At 38.7% G+C, this 20,707-nt stretch overlaps 1 protein-coding gene across 2 annotated transcripts in view; it reads left to right on the forward strand.

Annotated features, from left to right (window-relative positions):
- Positions 1 to 4,529: 4,529 nt before the first annotated feature.
- SEPSECS (Sep (O-phosphoserine) tRNA:Sec (selenocysteine) tRNA synthase) overlaps positions 4,530 to 20,707 on the forward strand; it is a 31,875-nt gene continuing 15,697 nt past the window's right edge. The window contains exons 1-8 of one of the 2 annotated variants that reach the window (XM_036419304.1): positions 4,530 to 4,784; positions 5,609 to 5,763; positions 8,137 to 8,255; positions 9,153 to 9,311; positions 12,278 to 12,431; positions 16,089 to 16,191; positions 19,201 to 19,330; positions 19,461 to 19,552. In XM_036419304.1, the coding sequence (XP_036275197.1) occupies positions 4,671 to 4,784; positions 5,609 to 5,763; positions 8,137 to 8,255; positions 9,153 to 9,311; positions 12,278 to 12,431; positions 16,089 to 16,191; positions 19,201 to 19,330; positions 19,461 to 19,552 (1,026 nt within the window). In that variant the 5' untranslated portion in view covers positions 4,530 to 4,670. The remainder of the gene's footprint in view (positions 4,785 to 5,608; positions 5,764 to 8,136; positions 8,256 to 9,152; positions 9,312 to 12,277; positions 12,432 to 16,088; positions 16,192 to 19,200; positions 19,331 to 19,460; positions 19,553 to 20,707) is intronic. The other variant, XM_036419287.2, reaches the window with a different exon arrangement.

Below are 20,707 nucleotides of genomic sequence, written 5' to 3' on the forward strand. Positions count from 1 at the left end.
GACTTCAAGGGATATTGGGGTGTTTGGTCAACAGTTTGATAGGATCTATCTACTTGCTCGGTTCTACCACAATTATTTTTCCCCCCCCGTGCCAGTGGACTTTGAAGGTCATAAATGTCAGGTTCAATGTTAAGACCATCATCTGGGTATGTATCGAATATAACGGGGAAGGCAAAGGTATAACAGGGCAGACACAACTTGGTTATGAATAGAAAACTTCTCTGGCACTTTAAGAAGTAGTTCCTCTGTTGAGCATTTAATATTACAATTCCACTTGCAGAGTAAGTCTCTCTTTATTAAATTTGCAGGGGTGAATACCCATAGAGTAGGAAGAAATGTTTCTCATTCAAGAGCCCAAGGGTTATAGTTAAGAGCTGGGAGATAGGAAAAATATGTGGGTGATTTGAAAGATAGGAAGATAGAAAGATAGCAAAGATGAGAGGTTTAATGTAGTAAGAGGAGCACCCTTACCTACCAGGAATTGATGAGTGTCACCATTTATATTTGTTGAACTTGAGTGTTTAGGGTAAAACTCAGAGTACTGGGAACTTTTTCCTTCTCCAGAGCACCTACATTGATCAGAATTGAGGGCTTTTCTTTGTCTTGGTTTTTCTAAAACTGGACATTCTTTTTCCCAGTGTCCTTTCTGTTTACACTATCTATGCTGCCCTTGTCAAAAATGGTGGCTTGGGAAGTGGGCCACCTTAAGCTTTTGATCTGCATGATCACAGTTTATTTTGGATTCTTCTCACTTTTATTCCAAACCCCTCTCAAAATGTTCCGACAGGTGTTTTAGTTCAGGCAAAGGTGCTATGGGTTACCCTGACAAAGTTTGTCCAAATGAATGCCAATCCGGAGAGAACTGCAAACTCATTGGTCTCTAAGGCCGCTCTAGCAACAGGCTTAAAGGGCCTGGGCCTGTGTTCCACCCTGTGATTCCGCTTCCTACGACAAACCACAGTTGTAGGCAGCACAATACAAAACAGAAGTACAAAAGGGAGCCAACCAGGGTGAAAAGGAATAGAATGATTCCACCAAGGATGCCTAACAAATGGGAAGCAATAACAAAACCAGGGCACCAACTTTAGAATAAATAGCTGAGCAACTCAATGCAAAGACAGCAGAGTTCATATCCAGCATTGACATACCACAGACTTGACAAGCCACAAGCAGCCAAGGTGCAAGGGACCTCTGTGGTACCTTCTCTGGTGAAAGGCTGGACATGCAGACCATATCTCCATGGAGTCTTCCAGAAAAACTGTGGAAATAAACAGAGACCACCCTAATAACTAACATATTTTTAGAGCTTTCTAGAGCAAGGGAGAAAGTCACTATATTTACCTTGGGAAGACTCAAAGGCAGGCAGGGGAGTGGGAAAGCTTTATGGTAAAAGAATGAGGAAAAGTTCAGGTGTGCTCTGGTTGGAGATTATAGGCAAGGAGAAGATGGAGTTTGGTTAAAGAAATGAGCTTCGTATGTCATTGGTTGTGGGAGCATATTTGGCTTTCTCTGATTGGTTCTGAGGTGGAAGCAGGTGAAAAAGTTGGGAAACTGGCAGTCATGGACCGTGTTCTAATTGTTCTGGGCAGATTGCTGCAGGATTTAAAAAAAAAAATATATTTTATTGACTTTTATACAGAGAGGAAGGGAGAGGAAGAGAGAGACAGAAACATCAACAAGGGAGAAACATCAATCCTACTGGGGATGTGCCAGCAATCCAGGCACATGCCCTTGACTGGAATTGAACCTGGGACCCTTGAGTCCGCAGGCCAACACTTTATCCACTGAGCCAACCTGATTAGGGCTGCAGGGGTTTTGGTTTGGCTCTTGGACTACTTGCTGCTGAGGGTGTGGGTTGGGGTTCTCATCGAGCCCTTGTCCATTGGTAAAATCAGTCTATCAAGGTGAAGCTGTCATTGAGCAGTTAGATTTCATTTAATCCTCATAACTATCTCCTCCAGGTCCCTCTTGTACAGACAAGGAAAAGCAAAGCTCAAGGGACTATGAATTGTGTATCCAAGGCCATACAACTAGTGACAACAAGCAAAATTCAGACCTACAAACGTTGGACCTTTTTTTAAGGTCAATCTTGTAGAGACCATAAAATTATTCTGATGCTGCCCTAACTGTTAGAAATGTAGGTAATCAAAATTTCTCATTGTATGAATGAATGGATGACAATAATTTTGGAACACTTCTTTTGAAATTGTCTCCACAGCCTGCATTAAAAAAACAAAAACCTTTCGTATAAAAACCTTTGCAGCAACCTGGATGGAATTGGAGAACATTATGCTGAGTGAAATAAGCCAGTCAATGAACATTATGCTGAGTGAAATAAGCCACATGATCTCACTCATTTATGGATAATAAAGAACATTATAAACTGATGAACAAAAAGATTCAGACAGTAAAGCATCAAACAGACTGTCAAATTATAGCGGGAAGGTTAGGTAGATGTGGAGGAGATAAGAGATCAACCAAAGGACTTGTATGCATGCATAAAAGCATAACCAACGGACACAAAACTTAGGGGGGCGAGAGCATGTATGGGAGTGGGGGGACAATGGTAAGATCTGTACACATATAACACCTTAATTAAAAAACGGGGGAAAAAAATCCTCCAATGATGGCATGTTTTGATGGATTTAGATTTTGGAAACAAACATTTTTCCAAATTAAGACTGGCTAATAATGCTAGAGAACCTGCTGGCTCAAAGCCTGGTGTGTACATTCGGTAATGAGATGGATCTTGGGCTTTTTGCATATCCTGGATGTGATCTACAAAGCAGCTTTGAAGGCTTTTCCAAAAGAAAAGTTGTAAAAATAGTTGCATTTTGGAAATTAGTTCTCGACTTTTCCAAAGTTTGGAGGCCAATGCTTTTTTTTTTTTTTTTTTTTTTTTTTTTTTTTAATAAGCTAACTCATTATTTTTGCAATTTAGCTTTCTGTGTAGTTTTACAGTTCTCAAATTGTCTACATCATTCAACAAATATTTGTTGAACATCTATTATGTGTTCAGCGTGTGCTTTGAACACGGATATGAAATACAGGTCTGTACACTAGGAGCTCTAAGTGTAGTTAAGGCAGACAGAATGTTAACAACTGAAATGCCATTGGATAAGTACCATGGCTGATAAATGGCAGGGTGCCCTGGGAACATGCAGTTGGTGAGTTGGTACATGTTAAATCACTGACCCCTGGCGGGGAGGGGATAGTGAGACAAGGGCCTGATTTTCAGCATTTGCTGGTTTCCATGGTGTAAATACTCCCCCCATTTCAAGCTACCAACATGATGCAGCAGCACACCATTATATCCCTTTTCCCCTATACAGACACAATCGATGCAAATAACATCAAAAGCATAGATAATAGTAAAATATAGTAAAACAATTGGGAAGTGATGAGTTCGAGCATTTGTTACTTTTGCTTTTAATACAGTTAACTTAATTATAAATTTATCTAATTTATTATTAAAGAACAGCCATATTTACCTAAAAACAAAATTACTGAACATTTAACAATCAGCTCTTGCAAGCAAGTAGGAACCAGTGCAAATGTCTAGCAAGCCCCCGGGACAAAAGCTATGTCTGGAATTACTGTTGATTCACCTGAAGGGAAGATGGTAAGGAAATTGAAGGCAGGGATACTGCCTTTTCATTTCTGTATCCATGGCACCTAGCAGTAGGCTGTTGAATGGTCAACGTAAATCATTAATGCAAATTTAAAAAAATTAGCCCCTACTATATTCTGGGCACTATTCTAGGAGCCTGGGGATGGGAGTGGGTGGGGATGGCAGTAAAAATCAAGCCCCTGCCTTTAGAGTTTACATTCCTGTGTGTGTGTATGTGAGTGTGTGTGTGTGTGTGTGTGTGTGCGTGTGTGTGTAATGACACATGCCTGTCATGTAAGGCGGCGGGGAGTAGGGTTAAAACTTTTGTAGTGAAAAGGTGAAAAGGACTGAGGATTGTCTTTCACAAGGGTTGTGAGACATATAAATGTTGAATGAAATGTCCTGGAATCTGGGAAACAGGGTCTAAGGCAGTGGTTGGCAAACTCATTAGTCAACAGAGCCAAATATCAACAGTATGATTGAAATTTCTTTTGAGGACCACATTTTTTAAACTTAAACTTCTTCTAACGCCACTTCTTCAACATAGACTCGCCCCAGCTGTGGAATTTTGTGGAAGAGCCACCCACCCTCAAGGGGCCAAAGAGCCGCATGTGGCTCGCGAGCCGCGGTTTGCCGACCACTGGTCTAAGGAAGGCTGAAGCACAGACTTCGTGCAAACCTCACCATTTCAACAGGACTGGGACACAGGGTAACTTAGGAAATTTCTTCTTTCACCCCACGCGGCTGCCCTTCACTTTCCTCAGCCTTTCGCACAAGTGCAAAGTCAAGTCCGCCTGAGAAAGCCGAACGATTAAGCTGACCAATCAGAGGCGGCGAGGCGGGGCTCATGTTTCAGTACCCACCGGAGCCCGCTGCGCATGCTCCAGATCCTTCTGTTTCGGGTACACTTTCTGGGGCACTGTGCGCATGTGCGAGAACGAGACGAGGAAGTTTGGCCCTAGGGGTAGCCGTACCGTCCGGGAGGCGAGTGGCGTCCCGGGTTGCTCGGGTGTTCGCCCCGGTGTCAACTGTTCTAACGCCACCGTCGCCACCGCCTAGTATGAACCCGGAGAGTTTCGCGGCCGGTGAGAGGCTGGTGTCGCCGACCTACGTGCGGCAGGGCTGTGAGGCTCGCCGCACGCACGAGCACCTCATCCGGCTGCTTCTGGAGCAGGTACCGAGGGGTCGGGCGGCTGCCCGCCGCCGAGCCCCCAGCTCCGCTGCGCCCCCGCGACGGCCGCGTCCAGCTTCCCCCGCTTCGGTTCGCCGGCCGGAGCCGCCCCCCGGTCTGTCCAGCTGGGCGGGCGCTGCGCCCACTGGCTGCGCCCACTGGCTGCGCTCCGCCCCGTCTCCACCTCGCCGCGCCCCCAAACCGGACAGTGTATGAGGGCGCGTGTGGGGTCGCGATTTTGAGTCCCGTTGAGTGTAAACATGGGGGAAGGGAGTGAAAGTCCCAGTTGGTTTACTTCTTTTGTTTTGTTTGCGGAAAGAGCAAAGTTCGCACCTCCCTCCTTCCACTCTTCCCGAGGACTCGGGGAACACGTGTTCAGAAATCACGGTGTACTTACCAAGTGCTGCCTCGGAACGTCACCGGGCACGGCATCTCCGAATGTTAATTTCACTCACGTTTGGCAAACCTGTAGCTTTCGCAGTCTGGTTTGAAGAATCTTCGTTAAAGATAAGGTTTTCAGTGACCTTAACTTACTACAACTTTAAACCGGAGTAAATTTCATCGCATTTATTTATTCATGTATCCATTCATTCATTCATTCATTCCTTCTCGAATCTAGATAGTTGTAGTGTAACAAAACCTTCTTCCTAGTTGGGGTTTCTTCATCGTGCTGAATTTCTGGCTGAATTTTAGATAGCAAGGAACATGGCAAAATAACACACTAAAAGGGTTTAAAATGCATCGAGGTGCGTTCTAAGGAACGACGAGACCACCTTAAATATAATTAAGTCATAATTCAATATAATGATGTGTTTTTTTGTTTTAAGGGCAAATGTCCAGAGGATGGTTGGGATGAAAGTACACTTGAACTCTTCCTGCATGAACTGGCGATCATGGATAGCAACAATTTCCTGGGCAACTGTGGTGTGGGAGAAAGGGAAGGGAGAGTGGCTTCCGCTTTAGTTGCTCGGCGTCATTACAGGTACATTTTTTTCAAATAGCATTCTTTCCTTGCTTTTTTCTTCTCTAAAAACAATGGTGGCAGTATTCATCATATTAGATTACAAAATGTCTGTTTGGAACCTATTTCTTTCCTATTGAAATGGGCATCCAAACTTAGATGCAACAATTTAATCTGAGAAGGTGCTTTTCAAGACAGCAGGGTAAAAGTTTTTTTCAGGTTCTGGGTAGTTAACAATACTAGCTATACGTTCTGTTAAGAACAATTAACCTAATAAACCTATTATTTGTATGAGTTTAAAATATCAAGGTTTGTTATGATTTTCCATGTTTCTTTTCTACAGTTGCAAGTTTTTTTTAGAGAATGATATATAGATAGAACTATAAATCATTGTTTATCTGCATCTAAACTGAATCCCATTTTATAAGCACCTTTTTGCAATAGATGTAGGAAAGGCTATATTAAATTTACTATTAGATTATTAAGTAACTCTTACATTTTTTCAAAAAGTTTTTCATCAGTTCTGATAATCATTTAATTGACAGTGATTTCAAATATAATCATTTCTTCTGCCTTTCTGTGAAATGTAGGTAAACTCTAAAATGAAAACTCCTGCTTTCCATGATTTAAGATTTTACTGAGGTTTGACAACCCCTAGGTTTAACAGTCTGGTTTGAATAATCTTAGTTGAAGAAAAGTTCCATGATGACATTTTCTATCCCATAGTTGAATTTTATTTCAATCAAAACCATCAAACTTCTAGTTGAATCAAAAGGTTCAAATTTCACCCTGACTGGTTTGTCTCATTGGATAGTGCATTGACCTACAGACTGAAGGGTCCTAGGTTCGATTCCGGATAAGGGCATGTACGTTGGTTTTGGCACATCCCCAGTAGGGAGTGTGCAAGAGTCAGCTGATTGATGTTTCTCTCTCATTGATGTTTCTATCTCTATCCCTCTCCTTTCCTCTGTAAAAAATCAATAAAATATTTTTTAAAAAGGTTCAGACTTCAAGTTAAAAAAATAAATACGTAAGTCATGGGGTTTAATGTATAGCATGTTGCCTCTAATTACTAATACTGTTTTGTATATTTGAAAGTACTAAGAGAGTAGATCTTAAAAGTTCTCGTCACAAGAAAAATTTGTTGCTGTGATGATGGACGTGAACTAGACTTGTGGCGATCATTTTACAATATATACATGTATTGAATCATTTTTTTGTATACCTGGAACTAATATGATGTTATATGTCAATTATATGTGTTAGTTAAAAGAAAAACCTAATTGCAGCTAAAACAACTGATAACGAATGTATAACTTGGGTGAAAAATTCATGTTAAAAATGGGCTGATAACAGTTATTTTCTGTAAAAAATACTTTGTACATGAGGTTTCAGTGGTAATGAAGCGTGGCACTAGTGTTTTGTGATAATTCCAGGATGCAGAATTTCTGATCTATTTAACTGTAAATTACAAATAGATTTTTGATTTTGAATAATATCTGGAGGTCTCTTAAATAGTGTATGACATCTAATTTAAAATGAGTGGATTAGCACATGCATTTTTAAAGAATTAATTAAGGCAATATTTGAAATATTGATACCAACTCATCCCCATTGGAACTTAGTCCTCTACTCTGACTAGGGGAAAAGGAAATAAAGAAGAGAATTTAATGCTGCAGATATTTTGCTTTTCTACCGTTGCACAACAAACCTCAAAAACAAAGTGGCTTGAAACAATCACTTATCATCTCCTAGTTCTGTGGGTGAACTGGGCTCAGCAGGGTGATGATTGCTTTGGGTTTCGCATGTAGTTGCAGTCGGATGGTGACTGAGCATTTAGTCATCTGAAGGTTCAACGGGGCAGTTGATCCAAGTTGGCGCACTTAGGTTGCTGGGAGTTCGGTTGCCCTCTCCATGTGGCTTTGGCTTCTCCCAGGAGGGATTATAAGAGGGAGTCCTCAAGAACGAGCCCTTCAAGAGCCTGGGTAGGAAACTTTAAGGCTTCTTATGCTCTAACTCAGAAGTTCCAGATCATCACTTTTGCTACTTTCTTTCTGACCCAGCAAGTCTCTAAGGCCTGTCCTGATTCAAGTGGAGGGAATTAGACTCCATCTCTTGGTGTGGCAGTACCATATGGGTATAGGGAGAAAAGGAAGTAATGATGGCCAGCTTTGGAGACTAGATACCAGAGCAAAATTGATGAATTTGTTTAAACTTAATAGGATATTTTCATATTATAAATAGTTTATGCAATATATCTACAATAGTCAAGTATTGCTCCTGGTATTTTATTTTTTATTTTTTATTTTTGGTTATTGCATTTGTATACTTATACAGTAGATTACTTAGAACACTGAGTATTTTTGTCCAGTTGTTGGCCCATCTTTTGCTTAGGTTCATTCATGGAATTGGACGATCGGGTGATATTTCTGCTGTGCAACCAAAAGCTGCAGGTTCTAGCCTTTTGAACAAAATTGCCAATTCTTTGGTCCTGGACATCATAAAGATGGCTGGTATGTACTGTGTTAATCATAATACTTTTGTCTGACCAGCCACACATGCTGACCAGCCACACATGCCTTTGCCTAGTTTTCTATTAATGTCTCTTTCAAAGAGGATAAAAGTGATTTTTGAGAAGATGTATCTATCTTTATATATAAAAGGCTAAGCGACTGTCCCAACTGGCTGGTAGGTATGATCTACACTGATCAGCAGAGGGCAGATGCTCACCGCAGGAGCTGTCGAGTTGCAGTGACTTGGCAGCAGCACCCCAGAACCAGAGAGGAGGGACCCCGATTCCTCACAGGGCCATGTGATTCCACCTTTGGCAGTGGGTTATGTTGTTGTTGGAGTACTTTTGGTCCCGAATCTGGTGTATTGCACATTTGCGTTTGCGTCCCAATCATGTACAATAACAACTTTGCAGAGTGCCCTCTTGCACTCTGGGACCCCTTGGGGGATGCCAGAGATCCAGTTTGGCCTGATCCCGGCAGGCCAGGCCAAGGGACTCCACCTGCCAGAGGGACCCTGCTTACTCTGCAGATATCCTTCAAGCCACGGCGCCACCCCAGGTGCAGCTGGCTGGGGTGGGACCACGGGAGGTTGGCTCCAGGGAATGTTTGGCCCGTCTCACCCAGTCCCACCCACCAGCCACCTTCTAATTAATTTCCTTTTAATGTACACAAATCTGTGCACCAGGTTTGTAGTGTACATATAAAAACCTTTAGAATAAGATAGGAAATCAGATCATAAGCATGAAGGATGAAATTGACAGGTTCCTGAGAGTGAGTACAGAAGCAGCAGCAGTAAATCTACAACTTTTATTATTTGCTAGAAGAATATAATTCCTTCAAGAAGAAAGCTGTTTTTTCAATGAAATAACTAATTTCTGTTTTACTTCTTATTCCTAGGTGTCCATTCAGTGACCAATTGCTTTGTAGTACCTATGGCAACTGGTATGAGTCTAACTCTGTGTTTCTTGACATTACGACACAAAAGACCAAAGGCAAAGTATATTATATGGCCTCGAATAGACCAGAAGTCCTGCTTTAAATCCATGATCACTGCAGGTAAAAGAGTGTTGTATATAATGCATTCAGTATCACAGTTAGACATTTCAAACTTTTTTGTGTAAAGATATATAAATGAAAAGAAACTAACCCTATTTCTTTTTATTGTGATAAAATATACATAAAATTACCATTTTAAAATGTACAATTCCATGACATTAAGTACATTCACATTGTTGTGCAACTATAATCACCATTTATCTCCAGAACTTTTTCATTTTTTTAAACTAAAATTCTGCCCATTAAACAGTAACTGCCGCTTCCCGCTGCTCCCAGTCCCTAGCAATCATCATTCTCCTTTCCGTCTCTATGAATTTGACTATTCTAGAGTATTTTCCCTTTGTGACTGGCTTATTTTACTTAACGTCTTTAAGCTTTAATCCATGGTGTACTACCTGTCAGAATTTCTTTTCGTTTTAAAGACTGACTGACATTCCATTCTCTCTGTGTGTGTATGTATGTATGCTTGTGCATGTGCACGCGCGTGCGTGCGTGCATTCGTGTGTCAAGTTGAATTTGAGAATTTAACGTTATTTTTGAATGACTTCAGAATGTTGTGTGAAATGAACAGTATTGGGCTGTAATTGAACTGCATAAATAATAAAGAAACTCATAAAAGGACTTATAATAAGGACATATAGCAGAAATTGATAGACTTTAAAAAATACACTGATTTATTTTAAATGGTATAAAGTTATCAAGTCTGTTAATTTGCATTCTATTAACCAAAGAATTGATAACCACATTCTTTTTTTTTTTTTTTTTAAATATATTTTATTGATTTTTTACAGAGAGGAGGAGAGAGCGATAGAGAGCTAGAAACGTCAATGAGAGAGAAACATCAACCAGCTGCCTCTTGCACACCCCCTACTGGGGATGTGCCCGCAACCAATGTACATGCCCTTGACCGGAATCGAACCTGGGACCTTTCAGTCCGCAGACCGACGCTCTACCACTGAGCCAAAACTGTTCCGACGATAACCACATTCTTGGAATTTGGAAAAGATTGCCTTATTGAAAACTATTTTCTAAAAGATGTTGGCCTACAATTTACAGTTTATTCTTTTTTAAGATAGCCCCTATTCTTAGGAAGCAAGATCGTTGTATTAGTAAAAAAAACAAAAAACAACAACAAAAAAACCCACTAGTATTTTAATTGCTTGAAAGCAATATAGGGTTAGGTCTAGAGAATTTGAGAAACAGTAAAAATGAGCTGTCTTCAGGAAGTTACTTATTTAAGTAAAGTTCATATATTTGTTTTAATAGCTAAGAAGGTACAGATTTAAAAAACCTGGATACCTCTGAACCACATATTTGAAATGATGATTTTATAGTGACTAAGGTTCTGTGGATAGAATGCAGACAACTTGGTGTGGATTCTAAAACTCAAAAGAAAACTACTTGCTCTTAACTTTGCTCTAACTTGCTGTGTGACCTTGGGGAGACGACTTAATCTTCCTGAACTTTGGCTCCCTTATCTTTGAAATGAGTGAGTTGAGCTAAATGATTTCTAAATCCTTTAGGTTTTTAAATCCATGAGTCTAGCCTGCTGCTAGATTTGGTATTTGGGAAGACTGAAGATGAGACTGCATAATAACTTTATGTGCAAAATTTCCTAGGTTTATTTTCTACCCAATTTCTGAGACTTAAACTTTAAGGTTTTATTTTTACCATAGGTTTTGCTTGGTTAGGCATTTACTAGTATCACAGAGGACATCTATAATAATAAAAGGGAAAAATGCTAATTAGACTGGACATTATGCTGGACATCCTTCTTGACAAAGCCAGGGCCGGAGGGAAGCTGGCCAGGGTCCTGGTTGCCTGTAGGCGGCAGGAAGAGGGAAGCAGCCTGGGTCCTGGGTGCCTGCAGCCGGCTGGAGGAGGGAAGCAGCCCAGGGCTCAGGTTCCAGGTGCCGGAGGGAAACCAGTGCTGGAGGGAAGCCAGTGCCAGTAGCTGGGGGAAGGAAGGCCTACTCTTGCATGAATTTTCATGAATCAGGCCTCTAGTAGTTATATAAGTGCTTTGTACATTATGAGTATATGTTGCTTATACAACTTTTTAAGTTTATGGATACCTAAATATTTACCCTATAAGGTTATATAGTTATTATTTGGAGTGACCTTTGATCACATGCTAGTTAGGTGTACTAATTCAATTGAAAACAGTTTTAAAAAAAATAGATTTTTATTGATTTTAGAGAGAGAAAAAGAGAGGGAGAGAGAGACACATCAATGAGAGAGAAACATCAGTTAGCTGCCTCCTGCACGCCCCTCCACCTGGGATTGAGCCTGCAACCCAGGCATGTGCCCTGACTGGGAATAGAACTGGTGTCCTCTTGGTGTATGGGACAACGCTTAACTAACTGAGCCACAACAACCAGGACAAAAAACAATTTTTATATTTAGGTTATAGAAGGCCCTTGTAAACCATCTTTCTCCATTGATGGTTTTGCTATCTAGAAAAACGAAATGAGTCAGTGATCCCGAGGCTACTAAAATGCATTAGCTTTTTCTTTAGAGCTAAAATATTAAGTTGATGATTGTGATTTGTTTCAATACTTGAGTTATTATTTTTATTCATATCTGAAATGAAGTGAACTTCAAAATAAAACATAGGCATTGCCAGAGAATGTGTAGATTTATTTTTCTATGGACTAGTGATCATTTTTTGTCATCATTGGCTGTTACTACTTTTATAGGTAGTATATTTAACATATGTTCTCCTTCCCAAAATTAATCTTTTTTGTCATATCAAAGTGCTAAATAGATTTGTGGTCCTAATTGTGGGCTGGTGGTCAGGCACATTATTTTGACCTGCCTTTGACTCATTCCAGTAGTGTTTATTGCTCATTGACCAAAGTAAGTATTTAGAGTTCTTTTGTCGAATAGCGCTACTTCCTAGAGTTTCAGGGTCTTCTCTTATTTCAGTTTACACTAATATTTTGATTTCTGATTTGGTTGGTTAGGTTTTGAGCCTGTAGTGATAGAGAATGTTTTAGAAGGTGATGAGCTGCGCACAGACCTGAAAGCAGTAGAAGCTAAAATCCAGGAACTTGGGTCTGATAACGTGCTTTGTGTTCATTCTACTACATCCTGTTTTGCTCCAAGGGTACCTGACAGGTAAATGATTTGTGAATATTGTCCTTCAGGTATTCATCAGTCTTTTATGTATTTATTTATTTTAAATATATTGTTTATTGATTTCTGAGAAGAAGGGAGAGGGGGAGAGAGAGAGAAACATCAATGATGAGAGAGAATTGATCGGTTGCCTCCTGCCCACCCCATTGGGGACCGAGCCCGCAACCTGGGCATGTGCCCTTGGCTGGAATCAAACCTGGGACCCTTCAAGTCTACAGGCCGACACTTTATCCACTGAGCCAAACCGGCGAGGATTTCATCAGTCTTTTAAATTATATATATATATATATATATATATATATATATATATATATATATTCACACACACACACACACACACACAAACACACACTAATTTTCAAAGATGCTTAAGTAACATTTGGCAGTAAATAGGTGAATGGACTGTCCCAAGAGAATTGATTGATCTTGCTGAGATACAGTATCATCTCTTGAGAAAATAAAAATTTAATATAGAGGAGGAAAAAGCAACTAGTACCAAGTGGAGATTCATTTCTCACCTACGTTGATGCAGAGCATCTGTTTTCTTGCTCTTTTTTCTGTTTTTAATTTCTTGGCATCTTTTTCCTCATTATGAAATAGAAGTTTCTAAACAAAACGGTGAGTTTACTTGTTTTCATTGTTATCTCCACTCCTTTGATCTAACAGTTCTCCTATGTAGGAACTATCATTAGTAACAGAAAATTTTAGAATTATTTGTGGCCCTTTGAATATTTTTTAATTGGGAGATTAATCCAGATGTACTCTTGAGTATATACAGTGGTTGCCTTTGCATTCTGAGAGAAATACAAATGTTTAAGAAAATAAAAGCAAAGGGGAAAAAAAGCAAATGTTTACTTTTCTAAAGGATGGCCACAAATTTTTTATTTGCAAATGTAATATGCTTAGTTATAGGAATACACATTTCTAGTTTTTGTTTCATTTTAACATTTTGAATAGAAATGCTATTAATTTGTAAAAATTTTGACTTTGTACTATTTTTGAAGCACCAAGTTATACTTTGGTTTCCATGGTATTATGTAATTTGGCAGTAATGAATGCATTTTGACTTTTACTATCTAATATGTGGACTTTAAGAGACAATTTTAAAACCATGCTCTTGAAAATTTGCCTTGCTCCAATCATGAGTCTGTGAATTTTATTTTAAGATTATATTGCAAAGAATACAAGAATTAATAATAATAAAAGGATAAACTGTTTCACGAACTCACAATTATAAACCTAGTTTTGCCCCACCTTGTATTGTATATACTTTTTTATTACTTACCAATCATATTTTAAATTTACATTGAAATATTAAGCATCTCTCTTCTTCATTGATGGTTTTGCTATCTAGAAAAAGTTTTAATGTGGTAGAAATAAATCACATTTCCAAAAACAGCATATGGATATTTGTTAGATTATTTATCCTTGAGGATAATATTGTTTTTTGTCTCATTTGGACTAACTCTTTTTGGATGTTTACTGTATGCCTGATGCGGTATTAAGTATTTTACATGTATGAAGATTTTTATCAGTAAAATTCTCATATACCACTTTTTAATGGTACTATATGGTGAGTGTTTCTTACAAGAGAGAACTTTAGGAAAGTGGTGATGCATTGTTATTAGTAATATGTTTGAATTTCTGATTTTATTAAATTAAAACATTTTGATGTCTTTACATTAAGCTTAATTTTTTTGTAGCCTTAATTTGGATGGGTAGATACTGTCTTTATTAGTTCATTAATTGGACAGAAAGCATTGTGGTGCCAGACCTCGGACTGGGTTAGGGAACTAGGGGTGGGTGGTGGTAAACACAGCCCCTTTCCCATAGAGGCTGAGTGCCGGCTTCCTCTTTGGGGCTGGTGGCCATCCTCCTGCACCCCGTCACTCCCCCTGTTGCTTCCTCCAGCTGGCAGGCCCCAGTCGGCCTGGCACCAGTTGGCCCTGATCTCTGGCGGCCTAGGGACCTCATCCGTGCACAAATTTTGTACACTGAGCCTTTAGTTACTAGGTGTACCTGTTAATAATGCGTATTTTGTAATCAAATAAAACACGATAATTTTAAGAGAAACATCAAAATTGCTTTATTCAAAGTAATGTTCATTGCTAGCTGTACATTTCCCCCATCTTTAGGTAATTTTGGACATCTTTCCCAATAGAACTTTTCTTGTTTTGAGGCAAACCATTCAGAGACCCAATTTTCCACTTCATCGTGCGTTTTGAAGTGCTGCTCAGAAAGCGCGTGTGCTATGAATCGGAACAAGTGGTAATCTGAAGGAATAAGGTCTGATGAATACGGCTGGTGGGTTAACACTTCTCAGGCAAGATCTTTTAACGTTTCTTTAACTGGTTTTGAAGTGTGTGATGGTGCGTCATCATGAAGCAAATTTACTTTGCCGTGTCTTCTGGCACATTCTGGTCAGTTCACAATCAAAGCGTGGTTCAAATTGATTATTTGTTGTCGGTAGTGATCAGTATTAATGGTTTCACCTGGTTTTAGAAGCTCATAATACACCACACCTTCCTGATCTCACCAAACACAGAGCATTATCTTCTTTCCGAAGCAATTTGGCCTTGCAGTCGGTGTTGATGGTTTTATGCATTTGGGCTTCTCAAAATGAATCCACTTTTCATTGTCAGTCACCATTAGATGCAAAAAAAACTTTCTTTTATGCAATTGAAGCAACATTTTACTGATGACTTTTCTGTTTTTCATTTGTTTTTCATTCAGTTGATGTGGCACCCATTTTTCTTCCTTTAAAATCTTTCCCATTGCTTGTAAAAGGGAATTGTTTGCTGAACAAAGTTTAATCTTTCTGCAAGTTGTTTTTGAGTTTGACAAGCATCTTCATTCAATAATGCTTGTAATTGTTGGTCTTCATGTGTTTTTGGTTGACCTGGATGTTATCTTTCACATCGAAATCATCACTTTTAAAACGTTTAAACCAGCATTCTTGAGATGGAGCATATTCACCCGAAGTATACAATAACATAACTTTCAGCAGCATGTTTTTTCAAAATAAAGTAATGAATTAAAACTTAACACAAATGCTCTTTTTTTGGCATGAAATTCGACATTTTTAAGCATAAAAATATCTATGATGTTAACACCTTCAGCAAATTTGACATGAAATTTTGAAGCTCGCTGTCAATACAACAAAATAACATACATATCAAATTGCATATATTATATATCAACATATGTGTAACTTCATCTATTGAAAAAAATCCTCATTATTAACTGGTACACCTAGTATATGCTAAATATTGCTGTAGAAATTTCATTTTTGTCATCTTTTCCTCGTGAGCATTAACAATAACTATTATATGCCGAAACCGGTTTGGCTCAGTGGTGGAGCGTCGGTCTGCGGGCTGGGGGGTCCCAGGTTCGATTCCGGTCAAGGGCATGTGCCTGAGTTGCGGGCACATCCCCAGTGGGGGGTGTGCAGGAGGCAGCTGGTCGATGCTTCTCTGTCATCGACGTTTCTAGCTCTCCCTTCCTCTCTGTAAAAAATCAATAAAGTATAAAAAAACAAAAAACAAAACAAAAAACAATAACTATTATATTACTTTTCACACTGTAATTTATAAAAGCATAATATGAATGTGTCTTTCTATTGAATATCGATGTTTGTAGATTAGAAGAACTGGCTCTGATTTGTGCTTCTTATGGTGTTCCACATATAGTCAACAATGCTTATGGATTGCAGTCTTCAAAGTGTATGCACCTCATTCAGCAGGTAAGAGAATTTTAAAAATATGTCAAGGAAAGAAATGGATTTTAACATATATGATTAATCCTTTGTTTTTCTTGCAATCTAATATTGTAAAAAACAGTTATCTAGCACCCTCTATCTTATGGAGTGTTAATAATTTGCCTACAATAATCATTCAGTAAGAGTTATTTTTTGGTAGTATGGTAAGGTGACCAGATGTCTCACTTTTGGCGGGACAGTCCCGATTTTTAACAATTTGTCCTGAGTCCTGCGGCGTTTTAAAGAACTCCCGATTTTTGGAAAGAAAATGCTCTATCCACTGAGCACACCAGCTAGAGTGTCACAGTTCCTTTAAATCAAATAAGTATTTGGATCTTGTTGAGTACTGGTTGCTGTTTTATGCCATTCTAAAAATAAAAATGAGTTAGGTTTAATTTTTCCCAATAGTTCTCATTAGTAATATATACTATTTACTCATTACCCACCATGTGCCAGGCATCCTGTTAGACTTTTCAAGTTTGTTAGCTTAACCTACTAATTTAAAGTGTACTTCTTATTGTTTTCATTCTACAAATGAAGCAAACTCAGCTGGATTTAGTGACTTGCCTAAGATCTGAAGCTTTTATTTTGCTCTAAAAGACAAAGTACTAAAACTGCAGATACTTTCTTGGGAAGCATGTATTACAATAATGAGGCAACCAGTGAAGCAAGAGCTATAACTAAAATGTGTCAGGATTCTCTTTTTTTAAGGGGCAGTGTCCCCAAATGACTTAATGCTGAACATACAGAACATTCTATATGCACATGTAGTCCCAGGAAGTTAGCTTTGCAGAACCTATACTTACGATTATATACTGAACTGACTAATTCAGGATACTCAAGGAATACGAATGTTAAGACAACTTAATGGAGAGTGGGGGATATAGTAGAACTACAAAAATACATATAATTAATTCAGTCATTTAGAGTCCAAATGGATTATAAAGATCCAAAGTGTAGGAAGCAGCAACTTTACATGTTAAGAATTTGAGAGACGTAGGTCTTATACTACTTATTCATGGACCTAATTGTCAGTTCACTAAACAGATATTTACAAGGTTCCCACTGATGTGCCTGGCAACAGGATAGGTGCTAGGGATGCAGTAGTGAGTATAGCAAAATCATGTCCTCATGGAGCAGAAGCAGACAGTAAACAATAAGTGTGACAGTCTTGGTTAATGCCCTCATCTTTTGGGGGGTGGGGATGTCAGTAGATGGAGTGATCCAGGATCCTCTCCTGGAATCAGACAGTTGGGAATCTGAGTATGTGGAGGACCAACTTCAGTTATTCTCCACAGTCAGTACCCCTAACCCCTGCATTATTCAAGAGTCAGCGGTTAGTATTATTCACTGCTGCTATCCCCAGAACCTAGAACAATGTTTGGCAAATGTTAAGTGCCCACATATTTGTTCTATGAATAGATAAGTAAATGGATGAACCGATAAATGACAACTCTTTACTTCATAGAACATACTTCTGTGTTTCCTATTCTATTTAATCACTTCCATTCTTCAAATCTTTTTTCCTGCTCTTTGATAATCGAACATGAGGTCTATGTACTCTTCCTGGGATTAGATCCAGCCTGTCTTTCCTTGCCTCAGACTGGCTGCCCTTTCAGGGCTTTCTGTATTTACTGGTGAAGGGGCTTTAGCAAATTCTGGTGCTCTGATTGTTCTTGGTGATTCTGCTCCCAATTGAGGTTCATATTTCTCCCAGGAAGCCTTGGACAGTAGTACTTAAATGTTCATAAAAGGTGACTGTAACTTCCACTTTGTTTTACGTAATAATTTTGCATGTTTTTCAGTTATTAGTCTTACATGCTTCTGTTTTCCTGTGATGTGAGATTCTCTCTGATCACAGTTTACGAGGAATTGGAGGAGTAATGGGAAGGTGGAGACTTAATCATGTGAGAGCCTGCAGCCTTTGCAGCTTCTCTCTGTTGCCTGGATCTGGTCTCCGAGATTAGACCAGCTCTCTGCTGCTTCCATTCTTTCTGAGATATGGACGTGGAGAGAAAGTGTGAAGCTGAAGGTCAAAGACGGCTATATTAATAGAAATGTAGATTCTGAATACAGATTGAAAATCTGTCCCCACAGATAAAGCAAATAAACTATCTTAGTTGAAATTTAGATAGTATCTCTATTTTTAAGAGGAGAAAATTGAAGCACATTAGACAGAAGGTCATAGACTGTGTTGGATGGGGACTGTGTCGGTTTTATATTTCTGGTAAGTAAGTATTCAATTTTTCACCAGAATATTAGATTTTCATTTGAAGTTCATTTGCAGTGGAATGAGATCATCTAAGATGATAACATTAGGAATCATGAGTTAATGTAGAAACATTGCCAAGAGTATACAAAAAAAAAAAAGCCATTAAGTGATGTTAAAAATAAAAATTTCTTATTCTCTTTTGTTATCTGAGTGGTGGTAGGAGCAGAATTATTGCTTTGAGTGATCATGCAGTTAGTAGGTTATCTAAGAATCAAAGAGAGGCACTTCAATGTTGTAGCTAATTGATTGGCAGTGTGGGTGGCTGCAGTCCATTAGATTATGGTGGCCACTCTTAACCTCCCAGAGGGTGCCTACAATTACTTAATAGTTTTAGGGCCCACTGATGACATTTATTGCCTAATAGAAGATCAGAGATGAGAGGCACAGTGGAATCCACACTCTAATACCCAATTTTAAGGTGAAAAGCTCAGTTTTAATGTAGTTTCCACCTGAACTAATATTGAAACACTGCCTTTCCCACAGTGTTGTTGTGAAGATTCAATGATTTTTGTGTGAAAGCAGGCTGTAAACTATAAAGTGCTCTTACACATGTAAGGCAGAGCATTTAAAAACTCAGTTTAATACTTAAAATATATTACGGGCACTTTTGCAAATAAATAATTTATTTTCTGCATTACTTTAATGGTATTTATTTATTAATAGCTACTGTTGTCTCTTCTTCTAGAAATTAATATATAATACTACATGTTATTTCATTTTAGGGCGCTCGGGTTGGAAGAATAGATGCTTTCGTTCAGAGCTTGGACAAAAATTTTATGGTTCCAGTAGGTGGCGCTATAATTGCTGGCTTTAATGATTTCTTCATTCAGGAAATCAGCAAGATGTATCCAGGTAAATAAATTAGTTGCTCTTCAGAAAAAGTACCTAATAAACAAAAATCCATTTGTACATAGACTACTATAATAAATCTGAATTTCCAAAGCTTTTTTACTCTCCTGAGTGTGACTTGTTCTTATTTCAGGAAGAGCTTCAGCTTCACCTTCTTTAGATGTCCTTATTACTTTATTATCACTTGGATCAAATGGCTATAAGAAGCTATTAAAAGAAAGAAAGGTAAGCTGTTCCTTTTAGCTATAAAATAATCCTCCTGACTAGGACTGCACTCTAAATCATTAGTGTTTTTGCCTATTGGTTTGTCACTTTGGACAATAGATATCTAGTACAGTCCTACAGGATATACTTGATCTGGAACTACAATAGGTCGTTTGCAATTAGTCATTGTCATCCTGTTTATCTAGATACTTTGAGGAGTCTTGGACAGGTGATTTTGCTTTTTCTGTTTATCTTGAGAAACTCCTACATCAGGGATTCTTATTAGTTCAGTAAAATTCAATTCATTTATCATTTAGATAGAGGTTCTTGAAAGACAAATGGTAAAGGCTTTTCTTTTTTGTTTTTGGAAGCCTGGAGACTTGTTTAGGCATGAGACATCAGTCAAAGGAGGAAGAACCAGGTCAGAAGTTGGCCAGTTTCTTATTCTAAAATAATAAATTTATCCCTTGCTGTTATTATTGGAATGTTGAACTCATTGGTTATATTGACTTTGAAAAGAAAAGTGACATTTGTGCTTGAAAACTGGGCTTTGTCTCTGACACTAACAACTAGCTTAATTCAGGACAGCTCTAAAACTGTAGACAGAGACAGTATTGGCAGGGTGAGTCAGACTAAGATGATTCAGTCATTTCTCTTCTGGGAGAACTAGAGGTCTCTGGTGCAATGTTGGTGTCTGAATAACTGTTTAGTATTGAGTAGCAATTATAGCACCTTGGATTTTCTAATAATACTTTACATATTTTTAAATATTTTTATCTATATTATCAGGTAGATCCTCTCAACAGCTTTATGAATATGACTAAGTTATAAAGTTTTTGTGCCCTGTTTTACCCTAGTTCCCCTACCCCACTTATTCATTCTGTAGGAAAGTAATTATTTACTTGTGAGGATATCTCTTAAAATTTACATGAATAGGAAAAGATGCTAAGTATTATTAGTCATTAGGGAAATGCAAATTAAATCCACAGTGAGATACCACTATGTACACACCTATTAAAAGGGCTACTATTAGCCGGGACCGGTTTGGCTCAATGGATAGAGCGTCGGGTTGGGGACTGAAGGGTCCCGGGTTCGATTCCGGTCAAGGGCATGTACCTTGGTTGCGAGCACATCCCCAGTAGGGGGTGTGCAAGAGGCAGCTGATCGATGACTCTC

The sequence above is a fragment of the Pipistrellus kuhlii genome, unplaced genomic scaffold (assembly GCF_014108245.1).
Source record: "Pipistrellus kuhlii isolate mPipKuh1 unplaced genomic scaffold, mPipKuh1.p scaffold_m20_p_1, whole genome shotgun sequence".
NCBI lineage: Eukaryota > Metazoa > Chordata > Mammalia > Chiroptera > Vespertilionidae > Pipistrellus > Pipistrellus kuhlii.